At 38.9% G+C, this 16982-nt stretch overlaps 1 protein-coding gene and 1 pseudogene across 3 annotated transcripts in view; one reads left to right on the forward strand and one right to left on the reverse strand.

The window, feature by feature from the left end:
* Window positions 1–5283, reverse strand: part of kcnq1.1 (potassium voltage-gated channel, KQT-like subfamily, member 1.1) — a 39351-nt gene extending 34068 nt beyond the window's left edge. For all 3 annotated transcript variants that reach the window (XM_086139947.1, XM_086139937.1, XM_086139929.1), the window contains exon 1: window positions 4724–5283. In XM_086139947.1, coding sequence (XP_085996073.1) covers window positions 4724–5082 — 359 coding nt within the window. In that variant the 5' untranslated portion in view covers window positions 5083–5283. The remainder of the gene's footprint in view (window positions 1–4723) is intronic.
* A 4884-nt stretch (window positions 5284–10167) lies between these two features.
* The window catches only part of LOC147235800 (uncharacterized), an 80779-nt pseudogene continuing 73964 nt past the window's right edge, over window positions 10168–16982 (forward strand).

A 16982-nucleotide genomic window follows, 5' to 3' on the forward strand; every position in this document is an offset into this window, starting at 1 on the left:
TAAACATACACACTCAGTCTGCTGAGCGTTCATTTTCAAATGCATCTAGGGCTCTGACTCAACAGCTGCTCTATTACTGCGCCTCCGTATTTCACTTCTCTCACCTTGAGTTCTATGGATAATACAGGCGCTCTGTCACTGGCATAAAATAGGCTTGGTATAAGAACAGACAACAAAACATTGGCTCAGCAACATAGGCGCCACTGAACTTTTAACAAAAGCTCAAAGCACCCCTCCTATTTATTATTGATGGGCAGATTCGCTTGCATTTTCTTGTGCAGTGAGTTTAGATACACAGAAGTGTTACTAATGAAGTTGCTGACCATTTCACTTGCTGTAAACATCAAACTTTCAGTCTGGGGCAAAAAAATAAATAAAAATCAGCCATGCTCAGACCATATTTTTTTTTTATCTTTGTTGAGACACATTCTCGCTTGATTAAGGGAGAAGTATTGTAACCTTGTTTGTTTCATACTTTGATTTATTGATTTGGTGACTGGAGGCAAATCGGTAGGGTACTTGTGTACATTTAATGTGTATTCGTCCTGAGAACTTCCAATTGATACTACTTTATACTTTATACTTCCGTTCCACAGATTTAATTAATTTCAGGAAATACCATATTTTACTATAATATGATAAAACTTTGTGTAGACAACTATACATATAAGGTGAACCCATCAGACATATGATAGTCTTAAAACAATATGACAATGTTATTTTGCTCAATATTACACAATAAACTAGAACACTTTGCATTTTTTACATCCATATGCAGTATATTGGCTTCTGAGACACTGAACAGATTGTACTGATTGAACTTTTGCAAAATAACTGAAGATCTTTGCATCTCATTAATTGGACTCTTTTTTTAAGAGGACATTTTTCAACATTTCTTAACCGAAGTTTTCATGACTATATTTATGTTAGTCATTAACAAGCAAATTCTTAGGCTTTTATGGGAGTTTGCAGGAATGGTACCACTGCATTATCTAAGAGCTGAAGTCATTATTTCTGTCATTGTTTTATGATTATTTATGGAACATTATGAATTCATTCATTATCTATATCACTTGTTCTGCACTCAGGGTCACAGCCGGTGGGGGTGTGGGGAGACTGGAGCCTATCCCAGCTGTCTTGGGGCAAGAGTTGGGATACACCCTGGACAGGTCGCCTGTCCATCAGCCACATATTGTACAGAGACATGCTCGCTCATTCAAACTTCTGGGCAATTTAGGGTCTCCAATGAACCCACTGTATGTTTTTAGACTATGGGAGGAAAACCCATGCAGACACTGGAAGAGTACGAATACTCCATACAGAAAGGTCAAAGGTAGATTGGAATTTAACCAGGGACCCTCTAGTTGTGGGTTGGATGTTCTAACAACTGCCCTGTTATTGTTTGACAGGGGAAAATAACAGTAGAGGAAAGGTATTACATGAAAAAAAGCACAGAGATTGCAATTGTTATAACTTGATATGTGTGATATAACCCAATTATTTTCTAGGAATACTGATGAACAGAACTCATCAAGAATGCAGTCACAAAATCCCCCAAAAAATTCAAACAAAATCAGAGAAATATGCAACCATTTACCTGGATATAGTACAGTGATTGTTGAGACATAGTATGTTTAATATTATGATGTTATATAAAATGTGGTCAACCTTTGAGGGAGTATACACTGAGTAAAAAGCTGCGGTTTCTGCCCAAGATTACCAATGGCAAATTTGAGAAAAAAAGTGGTATTTTTTGAAGTGGTTGGTGACAATAAGCCCAAATAATATTGAAATAATAGGTTTAACCAAAGTAAAACATTTAAAGCCCCATCACCCCTTTTCTTTAAAACTAGAGCCAATGGGAACCAGTGTGAGGTTAATAGGTCAGAAATAATTTTCTCCAGCGTCTGCTCCAGTGAATATCTGATCCTTTATTTTGTTTTACTAATGCATGAGCAGTGAGATGGTTATACTAAAAGGAAAACATAAAGGGCATGATTATCTCCGCCCTACTTACTTAAATATATGATACAATTTAGAGAGTTGGAGCTGACACTATTGCCAAATTACAAAGAAAAAAACCTCTTCACTTTTGTTTGGCTAAACACTTGGCCTTTGTGTCTGAATTTACTTTCCCCAGCTTAATTGAATATATAATTCAGTTTAATGGAAAAAAAAAAACAAGCTAACAAAAAAACCTCGAGTTGCTTTTAATTTGCCTGTCTGACTCCTAAATTCAACGCATCGTAGATGAAGCTATTCTGCTCCACAGCCAGATATTGCGGTTGAAGCAAGTACATTCTCTGTAGTTGGAGCAATGAATAAAACTTTTGTATCTTTTTAAATCCTTTTTATGTGTTTATCACAGGCTCGTGAGATATACTTGTACTTCAGGGAAATGTATGCCACGTTATTCTTCGACAGAAGTGATGTTAGTGTCTTTCAAAAGACCTAAGTCTATGTAAGCATATTGTTTAAGGACGCCCCATTCTCACATACAATGCATATGTAAAAACGTACACATGTGGGCGTATGATAAGAAATTCAGTTACTCTGACGTCAAGTAAGTGATAAGGCCATGCTTGCTCTTTGCTGCTGATATATCCCCCCTCAAACAAATGCAAACAAGGGAACAACATGACCCCTATAAAACCTGCAGCAAAGGTTAGACATCCCGACTACAAGCCATCACAACAAGGCCCCTGCTTTAAAAAATAACCGACTCAAATAAAGATACTTTAAAATATTTCACTGGCAAAAAAAAAAAAAGTGGTTTTAAAATGATCTATTATGTTTTACTCATTGGCTATACTACAAAGCCAAGTAAATTATGTGTCCTGAGAGTGGGCAGACATGTACAGCATGAGACTTACATGAAGGAAGTCCATATGTTGCATCCCAAAGATTTAATTTATTTCATTGTCTTAATTAGCTTTTAATTCATTTTTATTATGTTGTTTAAACCTACTCAAGAGGCTGGCTCACTTAACAATAAGCTAACCTCCAATATTTAGTGATATTTAGTTGACCATCAAGGTCATGGTGAATTATTGTTGAAATTTTTTTAAAGAAATTCAAGTCCAGGTGCCACAACAAGAATCATGTATCATTCACTTGTGTGGTTGATAGAAGTTTAATATATTGTGCGTAATATATGTTATTGTTTTTTCAACAATGTTTAACATATTGTATGCAATATATATTATTGATTTTTCAACAAAGGGTCTTTTAAGTAAAGTTACAAAGGTCTCCATAATACTCCCTTCACTTAAATAAAACCATATTTTTGTTCAGCCAAGCCCAGGAAGTAAAATAACCCACTGAAACCCCAACCTGTGCGAAACAATACTGACTCTGTATCATAAAAGCGTGCAAATTTGTGATAGCTCAAGAAACATTCGTATTCTTCACATAGTAACATACTATTGAAATTTTTTTTTTTTCAACCAACAGTATTATAGTAATCATAACAGGTGCTTCCTTCTCGGTTTGTATTAATGTATTCATGCTCTTTACTGTATTTGTTTTAAGAGTGCGCTGACATTCTAATGTGCCTGCGCTGCAGAGTGTAATGTTCGCTTTGAGTCACGGAGACTCTAACCTGCCCTGACAGCCTGCGTTCCCTTCAATACCACAGGGTCACAGGGTGGCAGCACCAGACAGGGCTGCTCCCTCCTCCACAGAGCACACACCCTGCCAAGCTGCACTGCCCACTGTCAGTGCCAGCAAGTGGGGACAGACAACACACATATGTGGCCAAGCTGAAAGATAATGTCCCACATTCCAAAACCTCTGACCGACTGCTGTCCTGATCAAGAGATCGCTATTCCAACAATTCATGGAACCGTATAGCATGCTTGTGGAGCCAGTTGGGATCTATTATCACAATTTCATCAGTCAAATGTCAAATAAGACATCAGATAAGGTAGCCCATTCCTGTCAAATTACTGTTAGAGAGGACAAAATGCAAATGTAGAGGTTCTGACCTTTCTGTTCTGATTTGTAAATACATGGACAACAGATTTGTGATGCGTCCCGACAGTTTTGTTGTCATTGTTGCATTTATTCACACAATTCGGGTGCTCTGAATTTGTTTCATTGATCATTTCAATTTCTCTGTAAATATCAAATACATGGACGACTTGGGTTTTTTGATAATCTGCAAATTGTGGGGTTATCAATTTTATTATTTGGGATTTAACAGATGGTTAAAACCACAATTTATGGAGTTTCGTGATTCAACAGTGTGGTTTAAAGGGAAGAGGGGGTTATCTTTTTTTTTTTTTACATAATAGTCATTTCTGAAATTCCCCTAACCCCTTCATCTATGTCTGGATTATTTTCCCAAAGCACTCATTGTTAGAGTTGAAGACACTTTTTAATCTCCTGCTAGAGAATCTGTGACGTTGCAGTCATCCTTTAGTAGTCTTTTGAGAAAAAAAAATCGCTGACATCCTCTTGTCTGATATTAATTATATGGTATTTAAAAATCTGCTGTGGCTCAACTAATATGCCCCTGTAATATTTAGAAAGGACCTCCAGCTGAGCTGCGGAATCTGCGAAGCATCTTTCGGAAATTCGTTGGATTATAAATTCTTTGTAGCGAGGGCTTCCAAGGCTGTGCATGCGCAATTAACTCCCTGTTTAATTAGGATCTTAGAGTCGCAATTATACCCTTGAATACACTGGGGATTGGTGTGATTATGGAAATAAAAGCACTCACACTGTAAAGTGATACACGAAGCATTTCCAGCCAGAGGGCCTTTCCAAAAAGTTATACACGCGTCCTTGGATGTAGGTGCGGGTGAGGACCGGCCGGACCCCGGTGCTGTACACCGACATCCGGACGGACATCCGGGGATGAGACAAGTACGGGTGGAGGTGAACTTGGGGTAACGCCGTGGGTCGGTTAGGGTCCTCCGGCATTTTGTCGCCCATGCGATACGTATCGTTGCCCAAAGTTGTCCCGGGCTCAGGCGTTCTGAAGTGGATTTCTGACAGCTCCATATCCGGGGGTCGGTTTCCATGTGCCAAACCGGAGGGCCTCCGCGTTTCCCCCGCACCGAGGGCCGGATCAGACATGGTGAGTTCTCGGCGTCCTCCTGCAGCTCGGTCCACTTTCACAACTTCTCTCAAGTTTTTTTTTTTAATGCAAACGGAACGACGATTGCGCTGTTGAGCTCACCTTTTGTTGGTGCTGATCGCACCGCGAAAAATGCGGCATAAACTGTCTTATTAAGGCTCCAAACCACGTGGATGGTTTCTTTGTTTTGGCTTCACAGCTCTCGGGGTTGTTGAGGATATGGATATATTCGCTGAGTCCTCCCCCAACTCTCGTTGAATTTATCAGCTTGGAGAGCCGTGGGCGCCAGGAGGTGCGCTCTTAGTTGCCAGCTGTTAAATTCTTATGTTTAAAAAATAAAATAAAAATTAAATTTCACCGCAAAACAACAAAACACTCATTGGCCTTGAATGTGACAGTGCTGTGTACCATTTTCTTCTATTTCATTTTTTAAAATGAACTGTTTACATTGGATTTAAACACAAAACACGTGCTCAAAACCTATCGGAAGGCTTTTGACAATAACAATGAAAATAATACATTTTATTTAAGTTGCCTTACTTGACGCTTAAGGCCACCGTACGGAAATATTCATCCACACAAAATACTGATTTAAAATAATAAAAGTGAATTCAGCGCAAAATGTAACAGCGAGCCATTGGATGGCAACACACGCACAAGAAACAAATAGGACCAAAAAATTCACAATTCAATAAATAGATAAAGAAAATAAATAGATACTTTAAAATAAACATACACAGTAATTAAAATTTAAAAAACATAATTTACAATGATATGTATAAAAAGGTTGAAGCTGTATTGACATAATGTAGCAGATGGGGAGACTGGCTGGCAGAATTCTTTGTGAGCGATGATGATGACTGTTGGGAGCTTCTCATGGTTCTGTGTAAGAGAACTCCATTGTTGAATAGCTGTACAATGTTGTGGTTGATCTATGAAACTAACCCGAACCATTAGTTGTCGTAATGGGGAGTGCACCCTCGGCCGAATTGTCGTGCTGAGAGAGACCCCCCTTGGGTTTCCACTATTTGTTGACTATTAAATTAAAACCATTTCTTTAAAGAGAATAATCCATGTAATCCAAAGTAAACTATGTTACTTTGCTTAGCCCCAGCTCACCACAATATTGTGCATTATACATACATATATTTTACATTTATGTACCCATTAATTTTCAACTAAATCAAAAACCTTACTGGTCCATAATGTATTAGCAACCATTCATTTCTTTATGCTGCTTTAAACGTGCACATGCATCCTAATCATTTTATCATTGACCACGAGGAAATAAAAACACAGCCCTGACCCAAATGCTATCAAAAAGGTGACCCCAATCAACAAACTCAAACAGGAGAGACCTGATATGACTCCTGCATTGATTTACAGGTGTGTCAACAGAATACAACTGAAGTTCAGTCTCTGTTTTCTAGTGGTGTTTACTTCAGTACTATGTCTTATTTCTAATCTCTTTTTCAACATGTTCAAAGTTAATTAAAGGAATCAAAAGTGAGATTCAGTGGCAAAATAGCATACAAAAAAGTTGCTGAGCAAAGACAGACAGGATATTGGCAATTTTGCATGGGAAATGAAAATCCTTTTATTTTAATAACACTGCTATTTTCAGGAATTGTTTAAAAATGTTTGCTTTGTGCTATGAAAGAGCTTTTCTAGTTACCTGAAGTGACCATTTTTTGAAAAAATGCTTTTACCTTATCATTTGCCCTGGATTTTCTTTATAGTCTAGAGAACGTTTGGTCAAGAGAAAGCATTGAGTGCAGGTTTAACAAGGTTTCCCCTCATTTTTTATTGGATGGCTGAAGCAATCAAAGTCTGTCACAATGAGCAGTAAGTTTCAAATGACATAACTGAAACAATGTCTCTAAAACATTACACACACACACATTACTGTTATTATTAGTATTAGCATTGTTATTTATTATCATTCTCAATTATATTACTATTAATGGTCCTCCTAATAACAATATGTTCTTTTTAAGAACTAGTCAAAGTAACCTATGTAATTCGCAAAATATTCCATTCGTATCCCCATCATTCCAACTAGATAAACAATGTGTCGACAGCCATGAATAATGATTCTGAAATATGTAGCGATGCTGTCTAATCGTATAGTAAGTACTGTAAAACATGGAAAAAGAAGAAGTTCACAAATGCATTAAAAATCACTTATCCAGTACATTTCCGCTTGAATTACCATTTTGGTTGACAGTGGTGTGATTTATTAGTGTATGAAAGTAACATAATCCACCCTGGAGTGAGTGTAAATTAAAATCTCAGGGGAAACATGCAGCTTAGTTAGACAAGGTCACCCTGCAGATTTTTTTTTCTTTTGCTGCGACCTTGGGCCGGCCACTCTCACAGTGCGGAAAATTGTCAGCTGCAGCAGATTTTAATAAGAATCAAATGACATCCTTGTGATGACAGATTCTGTTGCCAAGCAGATATTTACAACAACTCTTCCTTCATGCTGTTTCTTTATTAAAGTTTTTCCTATCTGAATCTAATTATATTCAAGGTCACCCATGTGCTGATTGAATAGATTTTGCAAGAGAAACTAAAAATCGGGTTTCAAAGAATATATTCAATTTTAAATGGAAATAATGACAACAGAGGAAACAACATGTATCAGATGTGTTTTCAAGGCAAATTTGGTGAAGTGGGTTAATCAAATGTGGTCCCTTTTCTCATCCTTGACTTTGAAATGTTGAAATATATACAAATTCACAATAGTTTTGATAGATGTACTTACTTTTCAGACGATGGATTTGCATCAAATAACAATTTATCATATTTGTGAACGGTCTTTGTAGAGACTTATGCTCTGTGGTTTAAAATACCGGTAGTTTAAGAGGTCTCTCAAGTGGTTTGGGGTGATAAGTGGGGACTGGTGATGACACTGACAAGACACAGCTCAACGAAATGTTTCTGACTTGATATGCTTGGGAACTTGCAGTGAATCCTTGTTGCAACCTGTGTTTCTTTCCTGAAAAATAAGTAAAAATAGATATTTTAATATTTTTTTTTTCATAGTTATTAAATCACAATATTTCCATTTCAACTTTCACATTAGTTTTTGCTGGTCCCTGGAGCTCTTCCTATCTAGAAATATTGTCCTGACAATTTGCTTTAGAACCTCACAAGCATGTTTAATGGTTTACCCGTGTGAATCTGCCTAAATGTGAACATCAGTTGTACTCAGTACATCGGGATGCAAATGAATGCATCAGCAGAACACATAAGTGTGGCCACATAATTGGATTGTGTGGGGGCTGTTTTACTTTTGCTCTTTTGCCCTTTGCTTGTATTGAGAATACCAGCAATTGTCACAGTTATGGGGTAAATACACTCTTGACAGTATCAATTTCTGTCCCCCCCCCTTTTTTTTGTTGTGGTAATGAATGTGGGGCGAAACATGAATACCAGGATGCTATTGTGGCTCCTCTTTTAACAAAAAAAGCAAGCAAGAAGTGGACTTCTGCTCTATGTTCTTTTGAAAAAATATATACATACAGTATGGTACATACAAACACACATATCTCAGATTATATCACATCTGATTCCAATTTGCACAGATGAAACATGTCTCCTTTTTAATATTTAGTGTGCCTCGTATCTGTTGTTAAATACTTTCTGAAAAAAATCACTGATTGTCAAATGAGTATGTTATGTTCTTGTACATAGACCTCCATCTTAAGTGTCAACATCAAAATCAGATTTCTCTGAGAATATTCTTGAATTAGACTGTTTCTTCAGTTGTGGATAAGGATGTTTATAGTACCACAACATTTTGTGAATTTTGCTTTAAGAATGACTCTAAAGATAACTACAATGATAATTAACTTTTGAGGGGAGCGTTATTTCAAAAATGTTTTTTCATAAAAATCACCTTTCTACTCCTATATTTGTTAGATCCTTGATTAAGATCAGACTTTTTGACCAAATTCACAGGGCTGTCTTGCTACTGCAGCACAACCTAGAATATTGGGAAACCATCTAAAGGACTAAGTAGGTCGTTATTGCCGAGTGGTGGAGGACAATAATTATTTCACAGTTAACCAGCAAGTCAGTTCTTGCATATGGCTTGAAAGCTAACCTTAGTGCTACCATCTCTTCTTCTGAAGTTCACATCCATGGCTGGTTACAAACAAACCACTCAGGTCTTGATCTGAGCTGCGAAGTAAACATTAAATAAACTGGAATTTGAGAAGCTCATTTCGATGGGTATACAATGTCCTGCAAAATGAACAATTAGCCATTTTCCTTCAACTGAAAACATGGTAAAAGCTTAGTCTGCTGTTAAACCACACTAAATCAGGAGTAATCAATTGCACTGTTCTATATTCTATAAAGACAAACTACTCATTTCTGCTGGCTCTGGAATTGCATCCTCTTATTTATATAAGATAGACTTTATTGATCCCTAGAGGGGAAATTCTTCTGTCACAGCAGCGTAACAGTATCATCCACAAATAAATAGACAGCAAAGAGCACATCAGCATCCGCAACAACATCAAGGAGAAGAATGAACAACAGAATGGGGACCGTAAAGGTGGAAATAAACAACCAAAACTAAACAGCAACATAAACAGAGCGAAAATAACGATAACAAGAAGAAAAATAAATAAACAAAAATAGGCAGAATGCAAGTGGGCTGAGCCTAGCAGGGATAAAAAAAAACAAAAAACAGAGTTAGGACAAGACATGACACATGAATGGGTGAGGGAGTGAGGTTGTGGTAGCACAGATGCACTTCAGTAGCACAGATGCACCTCACCTATATATGTATATACATACATTAATATATATAAATATGTATGTATATGTATATATAAAACACACACAATGCAGCCTCAGGGTGGCACTGGCCAGTGTCTCCCCGAGCCAGCCTTGGGAGGGGGCATGGGCCAATGTCTCCCTGATCCGGTCCCAACCTTGGATAAATGCAGAGGGTTGCGTCAGGAAGGGCATCCGCTGTAAAACTTTTCCCTAAACCAACTTTGCGAATCAATCATAATAACAAGGCCAAATCGGATTGGTCGAGGCCCTTGGTACTGCCATTGGTACTGATGACCTACAGCGAACCAATGGAAAATGGGCTACCGTAGGTAAAAGAAGGACTATGACAGGAAAAGGTAGAGAGTTGGTCGACATGATGCAGAGAAGGAAAATGGATGTACTGTGTGTCCAGGACACCATGTGGAAAGGTAGAAAGGCCAGATGCATAGGAGCAGGCTTTGAATTGTACTATCATGGCACTGACAAGACAATAAATGGAGTAGGAGTTGTCTTGAAGGAGGAGTTTGTTAGGAATGTTCTGGAGGTGAAAAGAATGTCAGATAGACTTTTGAGTCTGAAACTGGAAAATGAAGGTGTGATGCTCAATGTTGTTCATGGCTATGCCCTGCAGGTGGGATGTGAGTTTGAGGAGAAGGAGAAGTTCTGGGATGAGCTAGATGACGTGATGCAGAATATCCCCAGAGATGAGAGAGTGGTAATCGGAGCAGACTGGTGCAGGCAATAGAGGGGATGAAGAAGTGATGGGCTGATTTGGTATACAGGATAGTAACGTGGAAGGAAAGATGTTGGAGAGTAATTCCAATTCATGCTGGTCTAAGTTGAAGCCTGTAAAGAGGAGACTGGGGTTATCATAAGAAATAACACAGACAAGTGACTATTCTTTTCAGCTCTGCAGAGGGGGAGACTTAGCGCGCTCTTTGGAGGCAAGATCCAGAGAATCCCACCGAGTTCATCCTTGCTCTGTTTTTTATTGTGTGAATGTATTTATTTACATAACAACATTCATTGGATAGTATAGTTCATGCATATACTATGTTGTCCAGGATAATATACAGGGGAGGGCAGGTTTCTGTCTGAAAATGTTTATGCCAATTAGAATTTACATTCAGGGTGACAAGGAAGATCAAGAGGACTAAGGCAGAGCAGAGGACAAAGTGGTGGAAGCTGAAAAGGGAGGAGTGTTGTATGGTTTTCAGGGAGGTGTTGAGAAAGGCTCTGGGTGGTCAGGGAGAGCTTCCAGAAGATTGGATAACTACAGTAGTGCTATCAGGGAGACAAGTAGTAGAGTTCTTGGTGTGTCATTTGGAAGGAAAGTAGATAAGGGGACTTGGTGGTGAAATGAGGAAGCTAAGGAGAAAGCGGTTAGCAAAGAAGAAGTGGGACACTGACAGGACTAAAGTGAACAGACAAGAGTACTGGGAGATACAGCGTAAGGTAAAGATAGAGGTAGCAAGGCAAAACAAAGGGTGTACCATGACTCTTATGCTCGGTTTGACACCAAGGAGGTAGAGAATGATCTATACAGGTTGGCGAAACAGAAAAATAATGATGGAAAGGATGTACAACAGGTCTGGGTGACTAAGGATAGAGAGGGAAATGTATTGCTAGAAGAGTGATGGGAAGATGGAAAGAGCACTTTGAAGAGCTGATGAATGTGGAAAATGAAAGAGGGGCAAGGGTAGAAGAGGTGACTATTGTAGACCACAAAGTAGCAGAGATTAGTAAATGTGAAGTTAGGAAGGCATTGAAGAGGATGAAGAGTGGACAGGCAGTTGGTCCCGATGATTTACCTTTGGTGGTGTGGAAGTCTCTAGGAGAGGCAGCAGTAGAGTTTATGACTAGTTTATTCAACAGGATCTTAGAGAGTGTGAAGATACCTGAAGAATGGAGATGCAGTGTGATGTCGCCAATTTTTAAGAGTAAGGGGGACGTGCAGAATTGTGGCAATTAAGGGATAAAGTTGATAAGCCATGCAATGAAGTTATGGGAAAGAGTAGTGGAAACTAGACTTGAGAGCAGAAACCAGCATTTGTGAGAAGCAGTATGGCTTCATGCCTAGAAAGAGTACTACAGATGAAGTATTTGCTTTGAGAGTGCTACTAGAGATGTACAAAGAAGGCCAGAGGGAGCTGCATGGTGTTTTTGTAGACCTAGGAAAAGCATATGACAGGGTGCCAAGAGGGGAACTCTGGCATTGTATGAGGAAACCTTTAATCTTGAGAACAGGTTTAGGAAAATCTAGAGAGGTGCAGGTATGCGCTGGAAAGGACAGAGTACATGTGTGAATGAGAGGAACCAGGGTGGAACGGTGAGGATACAGGGAGTGGAGATCAAGACATTGGAGGATTTCAGGTACTTGGGGTCAACAGTCCAGAGAAAGGGAGAGTGTGGAAAAGAGCTGAAGAGACAGGTTCAAGGAGGTTGGAATGGATGGAGAAAAGTGTCAGGGGCACTATGCGTTAGAAGAATATCAGCCAGAATGAAATGAAAGGTGTACAAGACAGTGGTGAGACCAGTGATGCTGTAAGGCCTAGAAACACTTGCAATGACGAAAAGACAGGAGGCAGAGCTGGAGGTCGCAGAGATGAAGATGTTCTCTTCATCTCTCTTTAGGAGTGACCAGGATGGATAGGATCAGGAATGAGTCTGCCAGAGGGATGGCTCATATTAGATGTTTTGGAGTCAGAGAAGGTCAGAGAAGCCAGACTGAGATGGTGCGGACATGTACAGAGGAGGAATAGTGAATATATTGGTAGACAGATGCTGGAATTGGAGCTGCCAGGCAGGAGGTCTCAAGGAAGACCAAAGAGAAGATTTATGGCCATAGTGAGAGAGGATATGACGGTAGTTAGAAGAAGAAGTGAGAAGAAGAAGATTATATATTACACACATATATTATATTGCTTTAATGTTTTCATCGATATCTTGTTACTGCAAGACCCCAATTGCTGTTTGTTGTTAGCATTATCATCAGATAATGACCCTAACCCTAACCTTATCATCAGTTGTATTGATTTTAAATGCCTTAAAATGCCACGTCATTTTGGGCTGTAACATGAACCGTTGTTTAAAGTTGCCACAACTAGTGTTGTACTTTACCTTTCTAAATGTAGTGTGGACTTTCAGTTTACAAGGAGTGTGAAAAAGTAAAAACATCTGCTTCTTAGAAATTTGGTCTTTTATCAATGGTTTTGAAACTTGTTAAATATTGTGGTGGCAACCAGACATGTCTTTTTTTTCCAGAAGACTTTTCAGCTGTCTTCATCTGTTCTACTGGACAGTGGGGAGTTTCGGATATGCCGCTGGCGGGATTGGGGTTGGTCCAAGTTAAGGTGTCACATTATGTGAATGAGTGAGTTACTTTGCAGAAGCTATGGCACTTTCTACATACTGAAGGGTAAGAATTCTGTTGTAAGAAACATTTCCATACTGTGCATATGAGAATGAATATTTTTTTCAATCCTTAAATTTTGGGGAACAAAGGTACAAATCCTTGAACTCACCTGAGTTGGAATCTGAATAGGCAATTGTAAGGCTGATGTGTGAGTCGGGGTGGCACGATGGCGTTCTTCGGCCTACAGCATATGAGTTTGCTTCTTCTAGTTTGCATGTTCTCGTGGGTTTCCTCCCACAGTCCTAAAACATACAAGTTAATTGGGAAAATTGCCCAATGAGAGACTTGGTAGTTGTCCTTCTGTATAAGCGACCCTGTGATTGACTGATGACCAGTTTGTACAGCTTTTCCATGTGTACCCTGCCTTTCGCCCGATTGCAGCCTGGATAGCCTCAGCACCCTATGAAGGATAAGTGTTGCCAGATCACTGAGGTCCACGCAGGTCATGAGGTCTGGCTTTGGTGTTGGATCGCGCTGGGTGATTTGCAGGGTGCTGATGGATATTTGCATGTCCGTGTTGATATGTCCTGGTACGAATCTCAGCATGGCCTTGTATATTGATGAAAGGTTGGATCCAAGATCCCCTCTGTTCCGTGATGGCATTTCGAGTTTGACAAAGGTGGCCTCTTTGACTCATTTCTCAAACCATCTGTCTTTCCTGGCTGTTTTTCTCAATCTCTGTGCCTGTATTGGCATACCACAAGTGAAAAAAAGGTTTACTTTATAGCTGAGGGCAGTGAGAACGACTTCACAGGCCACTGTCACTCACCACAAAAATGTTTCAAGATGCAGACATATCCATTTCCTCATAAAATGTAAAATGATCAGGCAGTGTAATGTTAGTAGCCTGGGTTGGTCTAGATTCCAGATGGTAACCATCAACCCTCGAGTTCTGTGCAGAGAGGCAGACCAGTATGAATGAAAAATAAATTAACTGATGATTTCTAGTAGAAGAAAGTGAAGGACCGTGAACAGACATTATAATTACACATCTTAAATGTTGCCAGTTCCTTCGATTAAATCACAGACACAACAGACTATGAATGCGATGAAGTCTTTGGCGGTTTTGTGCAGTTAAAGTGTGTGTGCAGGGTTCCTTGTGCTCAGCCCTTCCAGTGTTCAGGGCCAGTCAGCCAAAATTAGTCACGGGATCTCAGACTGTTTTGTCCTCCATATTTATGAGTAATAGAAACACATAAGGGAATATGAGCTATCCCTTGATGGCCTCAAAAACAAATTATCAGTGACTAAGCCTATTCATGTAAAGACATGGCGGATCAAACCATTGCATTTAATGTGTTGAGACGGGTGAAGGGTTTGCATTTTATGTGATATAACCCAATTAACAATGATGAAGTGTCTCTGGAGGCTGAGAGCACACATGTTGTCCACCGTGTGTCACTGAGCCAACGCTGTTGTACGCAGATTCACTGTGGCCCAGTTCAAGGCCAGCCTCCTTTTGAAGTCTGTGTTTCTAGACCAAATATGACAAGGCTGTCCTCCTGCAAAGGCTCATCTTAAGGCAGCCTAAAAATCAATTTCACTTTGCTTGAATTTAAAGCACACAATGAGTATATACCTTGCTTCTGTTATTTAGGGGCTGAAAAAAAGAATATTGTGGTAATTTTATCAATAATTTATTTAATTTTATCAATACTAACAATACAAACAAAGACAGCTAACACAGCTAAATACTAACAAAGACAGCAAAAATATAGACATGTTTATCGAGATTTTCTAACCTCACTCAGAATAGAGGACATTCAAGAACAACCTGCAGGTTTAATCTCTTTGCACTATCACATTTACCGCTTTTGCTCATTTGGTATAGAACTTGATTAAATATATACATATAGATATGTATATATACTTACATATATAAATTATATTATTGTATTGTGAAAACATCCTGTCAACCAGTTTTTGTTGTCCTTCATGTAATGTAAGTGAAAACCGGAGCCAGTTTCTTGTATGTGCGAACTTACAACAAAGACTATTCTGATTCTGGTCTGGCAAGGAACATTATCATACCCCAAAATCTTTACACACTGGGATGAGGAAATCCAAATATAGCAGCAACTCTTTTATGCGTCTTCATATTTTTCAAAATTCTTTTTAGCAGCTTGATAATCCAAATGTTATAGTCTTCTTTTCCTGGCAGATAACTTTTCTTACTTCACTCAGAATAGAGGACATTCAAGAACAACCTGCAGGTTTAATACTGGAACTTTAGCTTGTATTTCCTGAGGGACTGTTACAGAAAGACATTCTCATAATAAACAGTGAATATGCTTGTTTTTTTTACAACCATGGGTTTTTAGTTGGTTGATTTGGTATGTCTCAGATATTAATATTTATCGCAAATACTTGTGTGGCTGCTGGCTGCAGAAAGGAGGAGCACAAGGATATCTTTCTGTCTAGTATGCGAGTTCTTTGGAGAGGCTGTCAGGTTTATATATACAAGACAGCGACCCTTGCATCATCAAGGTTTATACTGTTCCTTTAAATCATAGCTGGTTTTATCTCCGAGCCACTTGATGATCCACGCTCTGCCACCTGGCAATATCAACAGGTTTAACTCCTGCTGAGAATAAAGGAATATGCTGAAGGGGAATCGATGGAATCGATGTTCTTCTCTTGAGCCTTTCATGAACTAATTTAGGAATGCCTATAGGAGAAATTTTCTGCTGGATTGCCAATTTTTGTTGGGGGTTTTGGATAAAAACCTACGAGAAACCAGAGATATTTTAAAGTTGATATCAGATACGACTCATCCCCCCCAGCAGTTTTATAGTGCCAGGCAAATTATAGTTTATGTAACCCTGTGAAATTTGGCATTATAGAATGAATAACATTGACTAATATGTGGCACGCAGAGCATGCTCTTGTGATGTAACATCACTTTTTCGACAGATCATGCGTAACCCCATACTAATTTTAACAAATGGTACCAAATCTAACTAAACGTTAAGGGTAGCATCGGTCCAAATTAATCGAAAATGTTCTGTTAAGAGCTTTCTCTATTAGCAAAATAAAACGGATCAACAAATTCAATTGAAGCGGAAATAATCACAATAAATCCATTTGCATAATTTTTATAGGTAAAGCTTATGTATTGTTTGACTGCTTTTTTAGTATCACTTGTACATGTGAACATTTTATCTAAAAAAACCTTCTTATTCCATGTTATTGATTTTTCCGCTTTTATGCACACACACACACACACACACACAAACACACACACACACACACACACACACACACACAAATACCGTATAATCCGAACTTCTAATTCTGAAATCAGATGTAAAGACCTGCCCACAGTTCTGGAGCAGGAAAACAGTTGTACAACTATGGTTTGGGCAGATATACTGTATTATGTAGTTTAGAGGCTAGTCCTCAGAAAACAAAACCGAGTCCTCATTTGTTCAAGCTCTGTTATAAAATGCGAATTTCCTCGTCAAAATAGTACCGGTAGCTCAACTCGTCTGTTGAGTTGGCTCCCTGATATTCCCCTCAGGCAAACATTTTGGCACTCAGCAGTCTTCTGTGCTACAGGTTATTTCTGAATCTGTTTTGTTGTCACTCAAACACCAAGAGCTAAGTGTAATTCCTGCTGTTGTGCCTGCAGGGTATTAGTGTACCCCATGCAAAATCAGGCGGTGTGGCTTGTAGTGAGGGAAAGAGGGC

The sequence above is a fragment of the Fistularia commersonii genome, chromosome 3 (genome assembly GCF_037954325.1).
Source record: "Fistularia commersonii isolate RoL2024-O1a breed Wild chromosome 3, RoL_Fcom_v1.0, whole genome shotgun sequence".
Classification (NCBI taxonomy): Eukaryota; Metazoa; Chordata; class Actinopteri; order Syngnathiformes; family Fistulariidae; genus Fistularia; species Fistularia commersonii.